We start from the raw sequence: 19,120 nt of genomic DNA, 5'->3' as shown, positions 1-19,120 counted from the left end.
AGTTCTGGGACAGGAAGAAAATTAAGCAAATTATTGCTTAAGGTGGTAACGACTGGCAACAGTCTAAAATGCACATTAGGGATATAACTGTAGTTCATACTAGAACAACATTATATCAAAAGGAAGCTCTCAGTATAACTTTTGCTTGAGTGAAAAAGTAATTCCACTAAATGTCAAATAGTCTTATCTCAAAAGGGCCAGATGCACCATTTCATAACTTCAAGAGGCTCATTTAGATAAAAGAAGTTCAAAAAAAGAACAATTGATTATAGTATGCTTTTCACTCTATGCAGTTCTGTAAAGATAAGACACAACTGTCATTAACAGAAATTGCAAATGTACAGATCTTGTCTAAGTGATTAACTTGGAGAGGTGGTTCCACTAGAGCAAGATTTTTGGAAAGCTGGAAACAAATGGGATGATCATGATGCACTTAAGCTGTATAGCAGCCTAGTGTTTATGACACACTGTGTTTATGGGAGGATAATTTAGATCACACAAATAAATAGAAACCACAGTTTTTCAGGACATAGATTAAGGAAAGGGTTTATTCACAGTTGTCAGAAGACAGGGAGGACAAAAAGAGAACCATGGATCATATTCGCTCCAGGTAAAACTCCAGAGCTTCCTGAATTTTGGGAAAGTTTTGATTCAGATCTGTATTCCCAGAAACGGGTTGAGAGAAGAAGGAATAATCTGAGTGGTATTGCTCACCAAGTGCTGCCTTCAAGCTGTGACAAAAATACTCCTCCACATGCACCTTCTCAATATTTGAGATGAGACTTTTGAGTAAAGGGCTATGTGGATTGCTCCCCACAGATACYACCTTCACTGATACACCTACAATTCCAAACTGCCCTTTTAGATGCAGCTATCAATACCTGGAGATATCACGCTCATCTCCCAATTTTTATCATCTTGAAGAGAGCAGGAAGAAAAAGAGGTTAGGTTTTATCAGAGCCTACTGGTACTTTCAGACAAGAGGAGGACAGGGATGTAGAGAAGAATTCTACCTACTGCTTTTGTCTACCTTTTGTGTTGTTACAAGCAGGAGAGCCTGGAAAACTAAATTAAAAGCCCCAGGATCTCAAACCAATTCTGACCTGTCTCCAGTGCTAACAGTGCAGCCAAGCAGCAAGACTCCAAGTAATCCTGGAGCCTTTCGGCTGCAAGCTCTAGTACAGATGAGTCCAAAAAGCATAATGAAGAATAATCCATATTGAACATAATGAAATTTTAATTCATATTAAAACAAAGAAAATAGTTTCACTGTTTTTTACTTAAAATTTGCACACACAAAATGTATATATCTTTTGACAGACCAGGGTTTTTTTTTGCTCCAGTACCTGAAATGTTCTTAATTTCAGACAATTGCGAATCCAAAGCTTCATAGTCCAATATACTTTTACTTTAAGTATGCAGTAGATTATTCATGTTTATCTTAAAAAAGCAAAGTTTTGCTTCTCTACTGTATCTACAGATGCTTAATAAACATTTTCAGAATAATTAATAGAAACTCATAGCTATATAACATCTCACAGCTCATTTCACTGTAGATTCATCAATTTAATTAACAGAATAAATAATCAGATGACTTCCTTCTTATTCTTTATATTTAAATGTGATTGATAATTCCTAATTGCTACAACTTGCATGTACTGTAAGAATCAATCCTAAAGAGATGTTAGGTATATTTTATGCAATTAAAACAAAATAAAAGTGGTCCACAGGAGTTTCTCATTCATGCATTGTCACACGTCTTGCCCTCTAAAGTATTTTGCCCCTTGTTTTTTTTTTTTTTTTAACATCTTAGGTGTATCAAGTAAAAAATCTGGCTCCTAAGATAAAACACGTCACTGGTTCCCACCTGATATTGTTGGGACAATTTATCTAATTTTCCAATTATGTTAATTTATGTAGATACAATCAGCAGCTCCTAACTTCTAACTACATGAGGGTGAGTGGAGGATGGAGAAGAAATTGCCTGAAGAGGAAATACTAGTGCTTAGCAGTCCTGCCAGATACCTACCCATCACAGGAGACATTTTAAAAAGTGTCCCAAGGCACTGCTGAGAGCTAGTGAGAACAAAACATTGATCCTATGCAACAGAGATGATTAGATTAACTTTTGTTATTCAGAACACTGCCTGACCTCAATTCATGAAAGAAGCAAGGTCAAAGAACTGCTACGCATAAGACCAAGCCTAATTTATCAAGAATTAATACTTCTTCATAAATTTATTGGTGAACACAACAGGTTTTTTTTCAGTCCTCCTTCTGATGGATTTTTAAGATGAAGGGAAATCAAATGTCCTTCTGAAATCTTACTTTGTACTGGCAACAGGTAACACAAGGAATCCAACAGGGATGCAGAATAAGTGGGGGAGGGGAAGACAGCAAAGTCTTAGGGTTGCTTTCTGTTCTTTATAATATCCGTTAACACGTATTTCTCTAAGGGCCACCTCCTCCAGTGGGCTCTGGGACCCAGGGATCCCTCCTGCCCGGCCGCTGGAACCCAGCCCAGTGCCCCTTGGGACCCAGGGTCTCTCCGACCTGGCTGATGGACACGGCTGCTGCTCTCCTGTTTGTAACTGCAACCCTAACCCTTAACTCACATAAAACATAAGTACAGGTAGCTGAGTCCCCTTCCTCCTCTCCAGCTAGCAGAGGATCCTCTCTCCCCCAACTTGCTGGCACCACAGACGTGGGGCCACCATTGCCCGAGGTGTGACTCCAGCTGCTGGTCTGGATTCACTCCTGGCACCCAGGCCTGATAGGGCTCACATACAGGACAAAGCGAGATAAACAGCAAGACAGTTAAGAGAGGATTTAATAAGAAGCTAGGCTAGACTGCAGTGATCAGGTACAGGGCTTGGTCACACAAGCATACTGACCGGCAACTGCTTACACGCTACCGGCCTTCTCTTCTCTTCTCTCCCCTCCTCTCTATTTCCCCCTGCTTCTTCCTCACTGATCCCCCTCCCTAAATATTCCATTGAAACTTTCACATAGTCCCACAAGCCCCAAACCCTCACGATTGTCTTTGTTTATCGTTTCCCCCTTTACTTACTGTCCCTTTTGCACTGAAAAGGTCCTTGATCAGATAACTTTAACAGGCAGGCTCTCGCAGTCTACCTGTTAGCGTTCACAGTTTAAGCTATTTCTTTTTGACTATGACAGAAGAGTATTTAATATGAGCCTGATTCCACTTCCAGTGAAGACAATCGGATTAATTTTACTTGTTTCAATCATTTTCTGTAATAGAATTTTCCATGGGCTGATTATTTATTGCACATAAATGTATTTTGCTGAAATGGTTCAACTAATACATTACAGTTGTTTGCTCACTAGATGCAATTATTCATCTGTGTGAATAATAAAACTTTTCCAAAAATGTTGTTAGTATGAAGAGTTCCAGAAGCGTATTTTGAGCTGATTAAAGGTTCTGTTTACATTGCAAACCTCATGCTCCTTAATAGAATTAATATGCAAAATGTATTTTTAAGTTTCCTTGGAACTCTTGGGAGGAGACATGGAACAAAAGAAATACATGGCACATTTTTGTTATTTGTTCATTAGCATTATGGATGGTAACAATTCTTATACAAYCAATTTCTTTTATTTAAGTACACTAACAGGCTCCCTGGTCAAGGAACTGGGAAACTGGAATAAAGCACCATCACTACCACTTTTGTTACTAATTCAAGTAACAGGCATCAATTCAGCAGTATATGTATCTAATCTGATGCATGTTTGACTGAATTCTTATTCAGCCAAACATTTTAGCACAGATGCATGCCTTTTGCTGAGTAAGAATGGACTTCAGCATGTTGTTAACCTAAATATGTGCTTAAGCAGATGGCCCAACAGCTATGGTCCAAAAATATTGCTTGGCTTGTTCAATGGTTATAGGACTATCTGCTCAGTAGGTGAGAACCAATGCTGGGAAAATACTTTATCAATTGTATGTGTTGTACACGTGGGCCTTACTGAATGTGAGTCAGGAAAGCAGAAGAGGGAATTTGTAAAGCTGACTGCATAGATCACCTACATGAAATAGAAACTTAAAAATGTGATTTATAATCTTATCTTCATCCTTTTCCTCTTCTAGTCCCCCCTAAATCACACTTGGAAGTTAAGGAAGATCATCACATCACAAAGAATGACAGACTGCCTTTCTAGAAGTCTTTTATCGAGCTGGTAAACCTGAAAATACATTAAGAGGATCTAACAACAGGGAATTCAGGTGGCATTTTTGATTCAGAAATTATTCACAACAACCAGTGGAGACATCACACTTGCTAAGAATATGAGTTAAACTAGCTATAAAAAAGCAAACAGCAAGACCTTGGAAGACTCATAGTTCTTTATACACAGTTTTTTCACCATGTTATCAGTTTACAAAAATTTACCAAAAAGAAACTAGATCAATAGAAAGATTATTTTACTGCTATACTTACAAACGGAATACTTCACTGAATTGCCTAAGAAAGAGGTAAAAACCCTGGCTGTTCTGGTCCTAAGAAGATGATGACTAAAGAAAGATGCATTGAAAGCCATTACTGGAAAAGGAGACCAGAAAACTTTTAAGGAAACCATCATTATTAGTGCAACAGTTTATATACCTATTCAGAAAGAATGATTCAAAGGAGTAAATTAAAAAACAACTCCACAAAAAAGTAGAAAAATGGTGAAAACAAAACTAAACAAAACTACATCCTCAGTTAGGGTTTGGAAAAAACAAAACAAAACAGCACATCACCTGTTCAAAGAACTGCAGAAGACATATTTACCAGTCAAACAGGGTAAGAGCAATAATAAAAAATTTTGAAGAAGTATAAAGGGAAAAATAATCATAAGAACTCATTGATAAGGTTCTAGTGCAAGCAAGCCTTAGGCACAACTTTCTAGTTAAGCACATTCATAAGTGTTGCTGCCAAATCTGAGCCTTAAGTAGAAGAGAGGAAGGGAAAAAACAGCAGCTATTCGGCAGTGGTAAAGACTTCAACAAACTCTGAAAATATGCCTGAAACTAGAAAGTAAAGTATTCATTAAAAAAAAACCAAAAAAGCACCTTTTAAAATCTGTACACTGCTGGATCAAAATCATCTTTGGGCACTAAGGGATTAAAGAAATTTACTGTAATAATGAAAATCACTGCAGAATGTGGTTGAAACTGCTCCGCCAACTGCAGGCCCGGCACAACGGCAGCACGATGGTTAAATGGGAGCAGTCTTCTGCTGCCGGTGGGCACCAGTGCTTTCTGCTGGCAGGGAACGGGTGACAAACCTTTCCCTGTCCCGAAGAGAGCGTCCCCCAGCGACCACGGGTGCCTTTGTCCATTCCCAAAACCACAGTCTTCTCTCCCCGCCCTCTTTCTTGGACCTGTCCTTTTCTGCCCTGACTCCCGGCCCAGGTCCTGGCTCTGGCGGCTGCCTTGCCCCTGACTACGCTCCCCGTCCTCCCCCGGCTCCACCGCCGGCACTCTGATGCCCAGTCTTTTTACCGAAATTCTCATTTCTTTGCCCCAGCTCCCTGTTTCTTGTCCCTAGCCTGCTTGACAAGTCCCAGTTTTACTCTCTTGGCACATCATACAGTTTCTCTCCTCCCAACCCATTTTGCAACTTTCACACCGCCTATATATTCTCCAGCTTCTCGCTTTAGCAAGCCCACCCTGCGGTTTAACCCGCCTTGCTTCCTTACCCAGCCAGTCTCAGTTTTCCCTGGGATCACCGTTATTCCATGTCTCCCTTCCTATATCTCCCCAGTRTCACCACCGTTCCCCGACAGCCTCCTGCTGGCTCCGCATCCTCCTCACTCACCAGCTTCGACCTCGTCGCTCCCTTCCATGGCTCCTGGTTTCAAGCCCAAGCGACCATGTCCCTTCGGGCGCAGACCAGTCTCCCTGCCCACTCTCCTCCCTTCTGGCCCCGTCTGCTCCCACCGAACCCTCAGCAAGCCCAGAGCCCCGCGCTTGGCTCTCTCTCAGCGATGCTCCAAGTATCTGGGTCTCGCAGCGTGAGGCGAGTCCCCCTGTTGAGGTGCGCGACCACGCGAAAGCTCAGGGAACGCAGCACCACGGGCAGGAAAGGACTCTCGGAAGCCCTGCCGCGACATTGCAAGACTTGCCCGTTGAGCACGCGTGAAGTATGAATCCTCAATGGAGTACGTAATATGGCCACATATTGATAACGACAGGAAAAAACTTATCCCTGACACAAAGTCTAGACACATTGAAAGAAAAGGCCAAAATATTTCACTGTGAATGAAAAAAACCCATGATCTATTTTTTGTTAGCTCTGTTTTTCAGAGTGGCTAAACAATATTTTTCATTTGCCTGTGGGGTTTGATTTCAGACCAAAGCAGATAGCTGGCATAGATCATTTCAGTCAAAATGATGAGAGTTTTGGAAAACTTGCAAACAACTTGAAATACAATTTTACAATGGGAAGTGCTGAGCAAACTTAGTAATAGACTGTGCAACCAGCCTCGTCCATAATTTAGACGAAGCTGAGACTCTGACTAGTACTAAAATTTTGATGATGAAAGTGCAAGGAATATGCAACTTTAAAGGTTATTCCCTAAGTAACATGTGCAGCATACAAAAATCTCTCTTCCTGATGCAGGAAATCTACTTTTAAAAGAAATACCAGTATCGCTTCTTGTCAAGAATGACAAGTCAAGAAAATGGCAACAAAACTCAGTAAGCCTCATATGAGATTGACTTCTAGCATCCAGCTTATTAATGCATATAAGAATTCTCCACAGAGACTGTAAAAACAAATTTGATACCCTGGTATATGTAATGTCCTGATGCTGTTTTCAGAGAAGCTGTAAGCAGTTATATTATTATTTCAGCTTTAGGCTCAGGCTCCCAAGAGAAGAATGATGCTAACATTTTTTCTTTTTCTTTGCACAAGGACAAAATAGCAATAAAATCCAGTTATATCTACCACAGCAACCTTGCATAAATCTCCTATACTATGCTGAGCTGCTATATGTTAAATGCCGTGAGCTTTGATGTCACACATGAGTATTTCTGCATTTTTAGGCCCTAGCAGGCAAGAGATGAGAAGGGTAAAGGCTCGGGGACTATAGCCCACAGTGGGTATTTGCCAGCATATAGGGACTTTTTGTTCAACCTTGCAAAGCTATGGAACTGTTGTGGTTTTGCTTTGAATTGTTTTTAACTGAGGTAGTGAAATAAAGGAGTCTGGCTCCTTTCCCAGGTCTGCCACAGATTACCTGTGCAACCTGTGGCTAGTAATTTTATCTGAATATAAACATATTCAGACAGGCTGATCTAGAGCATGGGATCTTCCAGGGAAAAACAGGTTTGCTAGGGGAAGGAGATGTGGGGATTTTATGCAGTATCTTGCAACCCTAATAACACAACATTTTTTATGCATGTGTAACTCCTATCACAGGTGTTCAGATATTCAGGTAGCTACACTCCTCTGTTCTTGTAAAAAACACGAACAGCTAAAATAGCTTCTCTTTGTTACAGTTCCATGTCTATAAACCTGCAAAAAAAATTGGTTTCTTCCATGCTAAAGGCATGATGATTTATTGGTGTTTGAGTTGTGCAGGATACAGCGGTGAAAGAGTCTGTGTATAATTAATTAGGTAAGGGTGCAAATGGTTGGGAAAAAATTTAGTTTCTCCAGAATTATTTTTACCTAGAGAAAGAAGTGCATTATATGCAGATGTGATCATAATAAGGGTTATTTTAAAAAGCTTAGCTGCCAAAAGTACTCCAAACATACACAAAAACATTTGCACATACACCACATTTAATCTTGTTAGTCTTTACCCCACACAGTTCTGAAAAGGAATATGCTCCTTCTGTGTTAAGTTTATAAATAAATATGAAAAATCTGTATTTTTATTCTCACTTGATTTGTACACCTGAAAAGCAAAACCTGAACAYGCAGCCAGAATACACTAAATCTTCAGCCCACCACAAGTGCAGTTTACGCTATAGTTCCATTGTGTACACAGTGTTTTTTTCCACAAAAGTTTTCCCTTAGACCAAATCTGTCACTAGAGACCCGGTTCCAAAATGAAATATATTCTGCTGATATTATTTATCAACAGACAAACACCAGCCAGGAACTTACTACCAGCCGTATAGCTTTTATAGGCTAAAGCAACTGCTGAGGGTTCACATCCCATTTTTGATTACAGCGAGATTAACACGAAGCGGCAGCACTCGGCTCTAGTGAGCGGCTCCAGCCTGACGCCTGATACACCTGCAGATGCACTTACACGAGCCAGGAAAGGAAAGCTAATGTAGCATCTAACTCTATTTGTGCAGTTTCAAAAGGAAACTTTGGAAATATTGTGGAGATCTCCTGCGTCTCTAGTGCAACTGCTGTACCAGTGAAGCAGGTGGTCCTATATGAATCGTGCAGTGTACCAGCCTGACAGTAGGCAAAGGCTCCATGTGGAAGAAACTCTAAACGTATGTAGAAAATAGAGGGGGAGGCATGAAAAAAGATATGGCAACAATGCACAGTTACGACCTTAAGCTTTTCTTTGCATTTTAGTTATTAGATGCAAGACTGGATGCACTAAATAATTCACGTTGCAGCCAGACGTGCAGCCGGATCACAGGACACTCTTAGCTACACGGTCACCGACCCATCCTGGACATTTTGGCTGAGCGAGTGCCACTGTGCCTGGTGGGCTGCATGTACGGTACGTCTCTAGATTGGCAGGGAAGCACTTTACTCTGTGATTTGCTGTCAAGATCGAGTAAAATTGGCCCGAGCGGTTTGCTGGTTCAGTAACTGCAGTTCTGTTACTCTAAAGGCGGGTAAGTTTTTACAACACACCGTACGTGACTAACAGCAGCACAGTCTGCCTCTTCGAGTCCCTTGCCCCACAGGTAATGCCAGCATGTAACAGGGAAGCGCGTGGCCACGTCCGCAGGGATTTTCCCGCGGGAGCCCTTTGCTGCTCTCATGCACGCGCCGAGGGTCAGGCCCACCAGCTCCAGCTTCGGCACGCTCCTCACCTGCTCACGCTGCRCGGAGAAGCGGGGCCTCAGCCCTCCCTGCGGCCACCTTCTCCCGCCACGAGAGCCAGGGCTGCCCATGCTTCCTCAGCGAGCACTTGGCTCGCCGGGGGGTTTAAGATTAGGTCTTCTGCGTCTGCCAAAGCATTTAGCCCTGAGGACAGTACTCAGAGTAAAATGACGGAGCTCTCTGCATAATTTGCCTCTCATGTGAAAAGGGAAGTTCAAGAGAGATTATTATTTTAGGACAGCGTATGAGATCTTTTTGACAGCTGCCCTGATTTACTAACCTGAACCTCTGGAGTAAGGGAATTGGATACTCAAATCTGATGTCAAAAGGAGCCAAGCACCTAATTTTTTTCAGATTCTTCTGAAATCCCAGCGTACATTTTTCAGCTAATTGAAAGCATATTCTCTTTAATTGAAACTCATGAGACACATTTCTTTTTGCTCTGTACAAATATTCTTCTGGACTTCATCTTCCTACTATGTACTAAAATTTACTGTTACATGACAGTAAGATGGAAAAATCTCCAAATGCATGCAGAAAAGAAACAAAACAAAACAAAAAATAAACAAGATTAACAATGAGGAATCATGTTTGAAACACCAACCTACAAAGAACTGGCATCAAACAAAGTTTAATGCAGGTATGCCACATGAGGTAAGAATTACTTCACTATGAGAAGACTAATCCTATAAGGAATTGTAGCAGCTGTGATAGAGGTCATAAACAAAATCATTAAAATATTTTCAACTAAGCTGTGTGGCAGATATGCTTCTTTTCTTCACATTTATTGTTATCACCATTACTCAAAGCTCATATTAAAACAGGCTTTAAAACTAAAATATAGTGTTAACTACTTATAAGACAAAAACTTCTGTGAAGAGCTCTCTTTTGTTTATGACAGAGGAACACTCTTCAGCTATAAAAAAAGTTACCTTTCAAATAAATTAATACACACAGGAACAGCAAAAATGAATTGACTTTACTCTTTTCTTTAGTAAAGTGGTTGAGTTAATTTTATTCCTACCTTCAACCCCTTAGCTCAAAATAAACCTKAAAAATTTCAGCACAACCAACACACACATTCTTCATTACAAAATCACTGGAAACTATCAAAGCTATTCATGTATTTCTGACATTCTGCTCACATTTAGAAAGCATATTTTTTTATTGCAACTAATAACTGACTACCTAGGACTGCTTCCTTTTCACTCTGCTGTGCGTTACAATTATGAAGAGTTTTGTGCCTACAAATCCCTCCCTCGCCAAGCTTAGCAGGAACAGTTCAGATCACCTCACGGTATTCCTGGGAAGACCCACTACCCATCTGGAAGTCTTTCCAAATGTTGCTTTTCCCAATTGAAATCGCAGATTAGAGGGAGGAACAGAACTGGGTCATGCTCACAATATTAGCAGAGAGCTTCCATAGGGGTGTGTTACCAGCAGCTTTGCTCTCTGTCGTTCTTTCTAGTAAACGAGAACTTGCAAGCTTCAGCTATCAAAATCATCACAGAAATCAAAAAGAGTTTTTATCTAAGTGAAGTTCTGCAGGACTGATTAAATATAACTCTAGGATTTCTAGTACGATTTGATTTGCCTTTAATTTTTCATCAACAGACCAATAATTTTTTTAAAATTTAACCCAAAGCATAACTGCTGAGGATAGGTATTTCTGAGAAAAGAAGTAATACCTGCATAATACAAACTTTTTTGCCAACACAGAATAGCGATCAAAACCATGACAGTCCTTCTACCAGCAAACTATCAAGAAAAGAAAGCTACACATCTCCACATATGGGCCTCAAGACATTACTTTTTTTTCTCATTATACCCTCTTTGGGTATAGGACTGCTTTTTTTCAGTTAAATTACCTGTCCCAACGATCTCCAGTCTAGGCTGGCACTTCCAATGTACACATGCTGTTTATCGACAATCCAGAAAGATGACTGAAGCCGACCTTCGTTATATGCTGACATGTTCATATACAACACTTCAGCACCTAGAGATTTAAGGGCACAACATTAAATAACATGGTTTAAAATAACAGAAGTTGCATACATGAAAAAAAGAAACATTTCACATTTTAGGGTCTCAGCTATCAAAACTAGTGAGTGGCATCAATTAGACATACCATTAAGATTTAAGATCAATGATAAACAGTGTTACTGTCCCACTGTTTAAGACCTTACTTAACATATGTTCTGAAAAAACAGGAACAAGGAACATTCCCATGAGTTATACTGTTTACTTATCTTTCTCCCATTTTAGAACCACATAATTGCCATTTTTTCCTGGTATTGTATGTCCTAAAAACAGTTTAAAGTTCTATTCTGTAACTTGTACATGCTGTGTATTATAATAACGAGCTTAAAAATACCGACTCAATTACATCCCCTTCCCAAAAAGCAGGCTCTACTCGTTTACACTGTGGGATGGTTCAAGCGTTTAGCATATAGCGGGCCATCACGCAGAACCGAGCCTGCCAGGGGGGACGCAGGGTGGAAATTAAGCAGTGAGGAAGTAAACCAAGGCCTGAAGTACGCTGCAACTTCACCTAATCCTGCTTATCTGTGACATTTATCCTATCTCTTTGAATTGCACCCTTTTAGTAAGGATTATAGGTCACCAAAAAATCAAAGGAGTGAGGGCCTGTTGGCTCCATCACATGAGTAAGAATGGATCAGGTCTCATCAGTATGCTCGCAGTGCTGAATCCAGAATATGTTTAATATTAGATGAGTTCATGGGATTTCTCACATCATTACTGTTCCTTCAGTGCTCCAATGTTTGCAAGATTAGGTGATTAATCTGAAGTAATCATTGCTGAAGGCAATTTAAAGTACCCCAGCCGTCTTCTCACAACATAGTAAACTGGAAGGAGAGAAGTGACAGCCAACAGCAGACTGGAGGGCAGAAACAGCGCCAGCCAGCTGCCATTAATCATTCATGTGTTTTCCAGTACTGTGAATTCCAGTGATGGTGGGATATAAGTTATGACTTTAAAACAGTTCCAGGACATTGAGGGATCTAAAATACTTTTCTTTTTATGTATGTTCATATTTCCGACCTCTTAAGAAACATTCAGGTCACATTTCAAAGTTACAATTACCCATGCTAAATATTTCCCTTTTACAATGAAAACCGCAATTCTCACATGGCTGAATGATCCCAGAAGCTGAGGCATCAAGAAAAAGCCAGATAAGGTGACACTTTTCATGAAGCATCAAACATGCTACACAGGATTTTGAGCAGGTTATGTAATTTGGCACATGGTCTGTAGAATTACATTTTGTGCAATCCAGTTGCCTTTCCAATTTTTCAGACCTCACCCTTCCACATTCATCTGTGCTTGGAAACAGAGGTATTTTCCAAGTATTAYTCCTTTGAATGTGTTGCTGCTGACTCCCAATCCATGCATTAATGAGGAGAATTGTGCTCATTAATGAGATAACGTGGGTGAACAGGAGAAGAAACTGGAAAAGACTATAGCAGGTGTTAAACAGTATAAATTGTTTTGTGATGAATAAACAAAACAAAAGCAACTCTTTCTACTACCTAAGAAAAACAGTTCTGTAAGGTGCTAAACTTCTAGTTAATTTTAAACACAGTTTTCAAATAATCAATTTTAACACAGCAGTTTGCCCTGATATTTTCTTTCCATACTTCCATTTGCCAATTAAACAGTGGTATGAATTTAACACCTGCAATACACTGACACCAAATAGGTTATAAATAAAGTGTTGAGATTTTTGTACTGGAAAGGTAAAAGCAGTCTGAAATGATGCTGAACTTCCTACTCATAACTGAAAGCCCAAAATAAATACACTTTGAAAATATTTTTGAAATACTCAGTGCTGAATAAAGATGCTGATTGCCACAGTTACAACAGGAGACTATTTTACTAATAATATTTCTGTTAAAAATATCAGACATCTTTAATAACCCAACACAAAATTCTAAGTGTAAGACCCTAGAATTTGGGGGCAGTTTAGCTATGGGCATGGGCAGTGGAATGGGACTATCACTCTAAAATACTATCTATGCTTCCATTATCAAAAAAGTGCAATGCAGGAAATATCATGCCTACCATTCAAATCAAAACCTGGAACCCATTTTTTTTTGCTGCTGGAAACAGCCAACTCATAAGGCTGGGGAAACAGTATCTCCAAGTCAATTTAAAAAAAAAAAAAGCCATGTGCTGCAAGCATCTATTAGCACCAACTGCTGTACAGCCTATTAATGAGMCCTTAACTTTTGATGAAAGGAAGCATGCATCAGTATTGATAATTGGCTCTGTTCTAAGAGCCCTTGAAATGTTTTGTTAAAATAGGCTTATCAGGCCTTCAACACAATCCATCATCCCTAGCATGGGCCAGGTCCCACAAGAAAATTAAAATGGACTGATCAATATGTGAAGCCATAACAGAACTCTTTATCACGCTTCAGTCTCAATTACACAAAGCTGTGGGTCTTCAGAGTTCAATCAGCAGGCACAGTTTGCGGGTTTGATTGCTAATATAAATGCCAGACTCTTAAAAAACAGATTCAACAATTTTGGTTCACCGAATATTAAACTCCAGGGTGAGAGCCTGGAGAAAAACAGTGCTGTCACTTAAAGCTCAATTGGATTTGCCAGTACCATAAAATTCTGCACTGTAAAGGTTGGACCAGATTGCCCTTTTCCTGCAGCACAAAGAACACGGTCAGGATCAAAGTGTGCTTTAAATGACAGAGATATCTCTGAGTACTCTTTCTTCCAGCTGGAGAGGTTCTGAACTCTGCAAAAGGGAGATGACTGATGCAGTCTGCTGATGCCCAGAGGAGCCCTTGCCCTTGAGAACCTGGACTTTCTCTGTACAATGGCAGCAGCCCCTTACAGATACCATGCTGCCACTTGGTGTCTTGCTCGCTCATAGTGGAGGAAGAAGACAGAAGAGAACAGTAGTATTGCAAAAAGACTGACTTCTGATCCATTTCCCAAAGAGGTTCAACTATCCCAGAGCAGACAGATGGCACGATCAAGTGTTATGTACCATGCCCAGCCATGGAGCATGCTGTTTGGCCTTGCCGTCTGCTCCCAGATGCTCCACTAAGAGCATCGGGAAGGCCAAAAGGCACGCTCCACTTTAAGGACAGGAGCTTAAGGCTACCATTTTTTTCACATACCTGGGTCAAAACACTGTAAGCAGTTAGCAGGAGACATTAATCTAGAGCTCATCCTGCACACCCTCTATTCTGCAAAACTTTGTGTTGTCCAGAAATCCATCTTGGTGCAGTTGTGTTGCAGCATATGCGAGCCGCAGATTTTGTTACGACTCAAGCAAGGTCCCCAGGCAGCTACACAAGCTGGGAGATGGCCCAAGCAGCAGGCCATGGGCTGACAGGGCCTCTAAACTGGACCTACTGAACAGGCTGCAGAAGAGCACCAGGACGCTGTGAATTCAGTGCCCACAGCAGTCTAGGATATTACTCTGTTGTCCTGGTACGGAGGCAACATCCCTGAGCCAAATCATCTCTCTGGTGGATACAGCAAATCCTTTTGTAAAGAAAACCCAGAAAGAGCAACTGTTTAGGCTGCTATTATCACAGCTGCCTTGAAAGCAAACATGCAAATTCTTCCTGCAAGTTTTCAACAGCACCAGTTACAGGCTAAACTCACTCTGAAGTTAGCAAACATAACGCCCAAGAAACAGAAGCTGCGTTTGCTTGTACCATGGCTAAAATTGTCCTTCTGTCTTCACAACTTTCTTACTTTTGCTACAGAGTTTTTCAAACYGGAGAGAAAGAAATATGGGAAAGGAGAAGCATTTAAGGGTTGCAAGGAGAGCCAGGGCTATCTGGGAAGTCACCGCAACAGTGACTGGTGATTCGCAACAGGCAGAGCAATGATGAAAAAAGGACCTAGAGCCCTGACCTCATTATCCCTGACAGCGAGAAACTGCTTTACAGCAGAAATGGAGATACAGGAGCTGATGGCATGAGTTGGGACTGGATGTCGCACACAATCCCGGGAGAAAGGGCTGTGGAGCCAGGCTGCGCCCCACCCCCCTGGGCAGGAACAGGAGCGTTGCCAAGGCAGAGGAGATGGACGGGGGGCTTTTTAGTACCTCTCCTTCCCCATTTCAACCAGGCAGTGCTTAGCAAGCTCAGATGGCAGAGACACACATGGCATGTGGTGGGAGCATGAGGAGAGGGAATTACACTGAGCTGTTGGTAGGAAGGGGGCGTGGGGAGATGACAGAGGGCTCCCAAAGACGAAGGGGCAGCAGGACGCAAGGAAGATCTATGATATGAGATGAGCTTGCCCAGTGGAAACAATTGGCCAGTGGAAGCAACACTGCTTACGCTCTCTTGTGTATTTGCAGGTTGAACCTAACAACTGCTCCTACACGATATCCAATCCACTATGCATCTTTCAGCCACCGTCTCCCACTTGTGGCCACCAAACTGACCACAGTAGTAACAGTTGTTCTCCTCTGCCTACTCCGTTCTTGATGTTCCTTCACTCTCCTCATCACCACGTGCCTATCCTTTGCTCACAGTATGTTGTTTTTTTCTCCTAAATCTGTGTATTCCCAAGCAAACATTCTAAGTAATGTGACCTTTAAAATGGAATCTGAGAATTTGAGCCGCAGCCTATTTTTTAACCCTACTGCTGACAGACATTTGGCACGCATTTGATTTTCATCTATGCATTTTGGAGTGCGGCCTCAAGCCAGAGTCAAGAGCAGACTTAACGAGTCCATACCGTGGATCCCAGCGCTCACTTGAGTGCTGCACACTTAAGCACGACCAGCGTGTCAGCACCCAGTGTGGTGCTGTGCACGGTCTCTCTGGGAGGCTCCCACAGGGTGGGAGGCAGCACGTACTGTGCTTGCCATTGCTCCAGAGAGCAGCTGCGCTCTTTCAGCTAAACAGAATTTTCCGAGCAGTATAGATGCAGTTAATCATCACGTGCTAGCTCAGAAAGATCAACAAGAGATCCTTTATTACCCCGAGATGCACAACTCATCTTTTAAAATACAATTTGCTCACTAAGAAATATGGATGTATGTGTATATATGTATATGTATGTGTGTATACATATATATATATATTCCCCCCCAATCAGTTTGCAAAGGGAACATCTCCTTCCCCACATTTTTGCAATAGGTATTTTCTTTTTTTTTATTTGCCTTCAATTACAAGCCTTAGCACAAAGTGCAGCTATGAATATTTTTTTTCTACAGTGACAAAAATCCAGAGTTTTCCATACCCTGCTCAAAAGTGGCAGAGTAGCTGTCTCATATTGGACAGACACAACTGACCCAAGCAGAGGATCATATCTCCAGGAATTTTTATGCTTTTTTTTCTTAACTGCTTGTGAAAAGTCTGGAGTTGTTCCAGGAGCTCCATTAGTGTGACCTGTCAGCACTCAGAGGAGGACAAGTACAAAAGCAGAGGAAAGCACAACTTGACAATACAAAGTTATTTTTACTACAGCTCTGAATGATTAAAAAGCAAACTTTAAACTAGACTATTCACTATTTCTGTGCTCTTTATGGAATACTGGATTTGAAATGCAATTTTAAAGTCTGCCTGGCCCCAGAAGGATTAATCATTCAGACTTACTTGAAAGAGAGCACACTCAAGGACTTTTAGGGAAATGTCTGATGGTAATACCTTAACTACAAGTTAGTTGTTTTGTTCCCATTCCCCTCCTCTCCTCACACACACACCTCTCCTTTTTCAAAATTGCCAAGACTGAAGCCTGCCACTCCAGGATCATACTCTATTCATCATTCCAGACCCGTAAAGAATTTAAAGAAACAGAGTACAATAAAAAACCTTGCTACTTTTTCTTTAGCAGCTCCATATGTAAATGCCACCCACAAAAAAAAAAGAAATCATAGTTACTCAAAGTAATCATCTCCTATTAACAAGCCCAAGCAATCCTCAGAAGGCCTTCTCAACACAACCCACGTTCACAGCACCTTGATTTGACGTGGCAACCTTAAAGCGTGACACTCAAATGATCTATATTACAAAAACCGCTTCCATCTGCATGACAGACCCCTTGCTCCCAATGTACAACTGGCCATAAACAACGTGCACACGCAGCTTCTCAAAATAACACTGGGCTTCCAATCTTAATGCTGACTGTAGTAAAATGATATTGTTTCTGATGGAGATATTTTCAAAAAAAGTTCCTGTGTTGCTCACTGCTGTATTTTAAGTCACCCGAGGTCACCGATACCAAGATGTTTTTGGGGAAATTGGAGCACTGGGCAGGAACCTCTGACTGTAGGCCCACAGGCCCCTGCAGCCCGTTTCTGAGGGACACGGCTCCCCACCACTGGCCCCTGTATGGACATGGAGGGGTTCAACTGTCCGGGGCTGTGGTGCAGCTAGTTTGGGGTAACGGCCCCAAAAGTAGGCTGTGCGCTGAGTGCTGCCACCATTCGTCTCCCCTGCCACATCAAGGGTCTCCCAGAGGAGTTACTGAGCGTGAGGAGCATTTCAAAACCAAGCTCCCTGACCAAAAACGAAGTAGTAGTGAATGACACGCTTACACAAACATTTAAGAGTAATAGTGGCACATACAGATCTTGTTTTCAGCAGCCCATCTTCTTCCCTCCATCACCTCCTCAGCCGTGCCCAAGCAGCTTTTTGGGGGATGAACTGGACCAAAAGATTGGATCCAGGTTAAAAATAAGTAAAAAAATAAAATGGTTATTTCAAATGCAGACCTGTTCACTAGTCCAGCTCACCACGTGGCTGTAAACAGTTTTCTTGACACAGCTGAAGGCACACAGCAAGGATGGGAAAGAGCGGCTGGTGCTTGACTGGGTACAAGAAGGTGCAGGAATCGCTTACGCCAATGCTGCCGCTTAAAGATGCATCCACATAATCATAGCCTCGGTTACTCCGAAAATCAGGCTTCTGAGAAGTTCAGGCTGGAAAATCCCCACACTAGTCTGCCTTTTATCTTGCACAGCCATTTGCACTGTGCTAACAAAGTGGACAGGAGGGCAAAACTGGCATTTGCTTGGGCGACACTTCCCACATGCTTTCGCAGGGGTTTGCAAYGACACAAAAGATCCAGGAAAAAGTGTCAGGGGACCCTCACGTGTGCAGAGTTTGTTCATTATATGCAGGAAGGCAGATTCTTGAGAACAAAGGAAAGGTCAGAATTAATTTCTTTCAATTGCTTGTTTAACTTCAATGACATCTTTTTCATAGCTTGGAAGCTAGCTAGTTCCCAAGGTAACATCTATCTAAATATACTCTTACAGTGGCTTCCAAGATTTCAGATGTTGGCCTTTGTTGTCCTAGTCCAAGTAATCAAAATACCAATTTCTCAGTCAAGTATCCTGCTGAAGACAGAGTTCAGCATAAGAGTGTTATGGCTTTCACCCACATGAATGCATTTTTCATTGCCTACTTCGACATGTTCAGCAGAAAAACGGACACATAACCAAAACGCTTCCCCCCGCCACGTGTCACTGAAGAGACGAGAGGCCTGACAACACTTCTTTGTAACATTTACCCGCGCAACAGAGCGTAATTTCTGACTCACTGAACAAAACACCAATGGCTTACGTTAGGGCAGGGCGGGCACACCGTGCCAAACAGGCCAGCGTGGAGATAGGAGGTCTCCTCTTGACCCACAGAACAGATACAGCACAGGCACGCTCTGCTCCAGCTTTCCTACAGACACTCAAGCTAATCAGTCACGTGTGAGCATGTTTAATGAACCCGTTCACAGAATTCTGGACTGCAGACAAGGAAGGAAGTCATAGCAATACGGGCCTCTGGTCCCTCCAAATATGGAAATCCAGTTTCCAGAGAAAACCCATGGCTTTCTCCTTTTCATCCGCAAGATACAGAGCTTCCATGAATCCCCAAACTAGGGCGACTCCATAAGGAAAACCACAAAACGCAGTGCAGGCACATTCACGTTAAAAACAACAACAACAACAACAACAACAACAACAACAGTATTTCGAAACAGAATTTGAAACCCAATATCCCTTATTCCAATGCAGAATACAAAATAACATGAATTTCAAAAGTAAATTAACCTTATTAACACCTATCTTGTCATTGTGCTGT

The 19,120-nt window shown here is 41.6% G+C and overlaps 1 protein-coding gene across 1 annotated transcript in view; it reads right to left on the bottom strand.

Annotated features, from left to right (window-relative positions):
• PLD5 (phospholipase D family member 5) overlaps positions 1-19,120 on the bottom strand; it is a 116,581-nt gene that overhangs the window by 32,194 nt on the left and 65,267 nt on the right. The window contains exon 4 of the mRNA XM_026082128.1: positions 10,898-11,025. Within this exon, the coding sequence (XP_025937913.1) occupies positions 10,898-11,025 (128 nt within the window). The remainder of the gene's footprint in view (positions 1-10,897; positions 11,026-19,120) is intronic.

The sequence above is a fragment of the Apteryx rowi genome, unplaced genomic scaffold (assembly GCF_003343035.1).
Source record: "Apteryx rowi isolate R43461 unplaced genomic scaffold, aptRow1 scaffold_568, whole genome shotgun sequence".
Lineage (NCBI taxonomy): Eukaryota > Metazoa > Chordata > Aves > Apterygiformes > Apterygidae > Apteryx > Apteryx rowi.
This window is presented reverse-complemented; position numbering and strand designations above follow the sequence as displayed.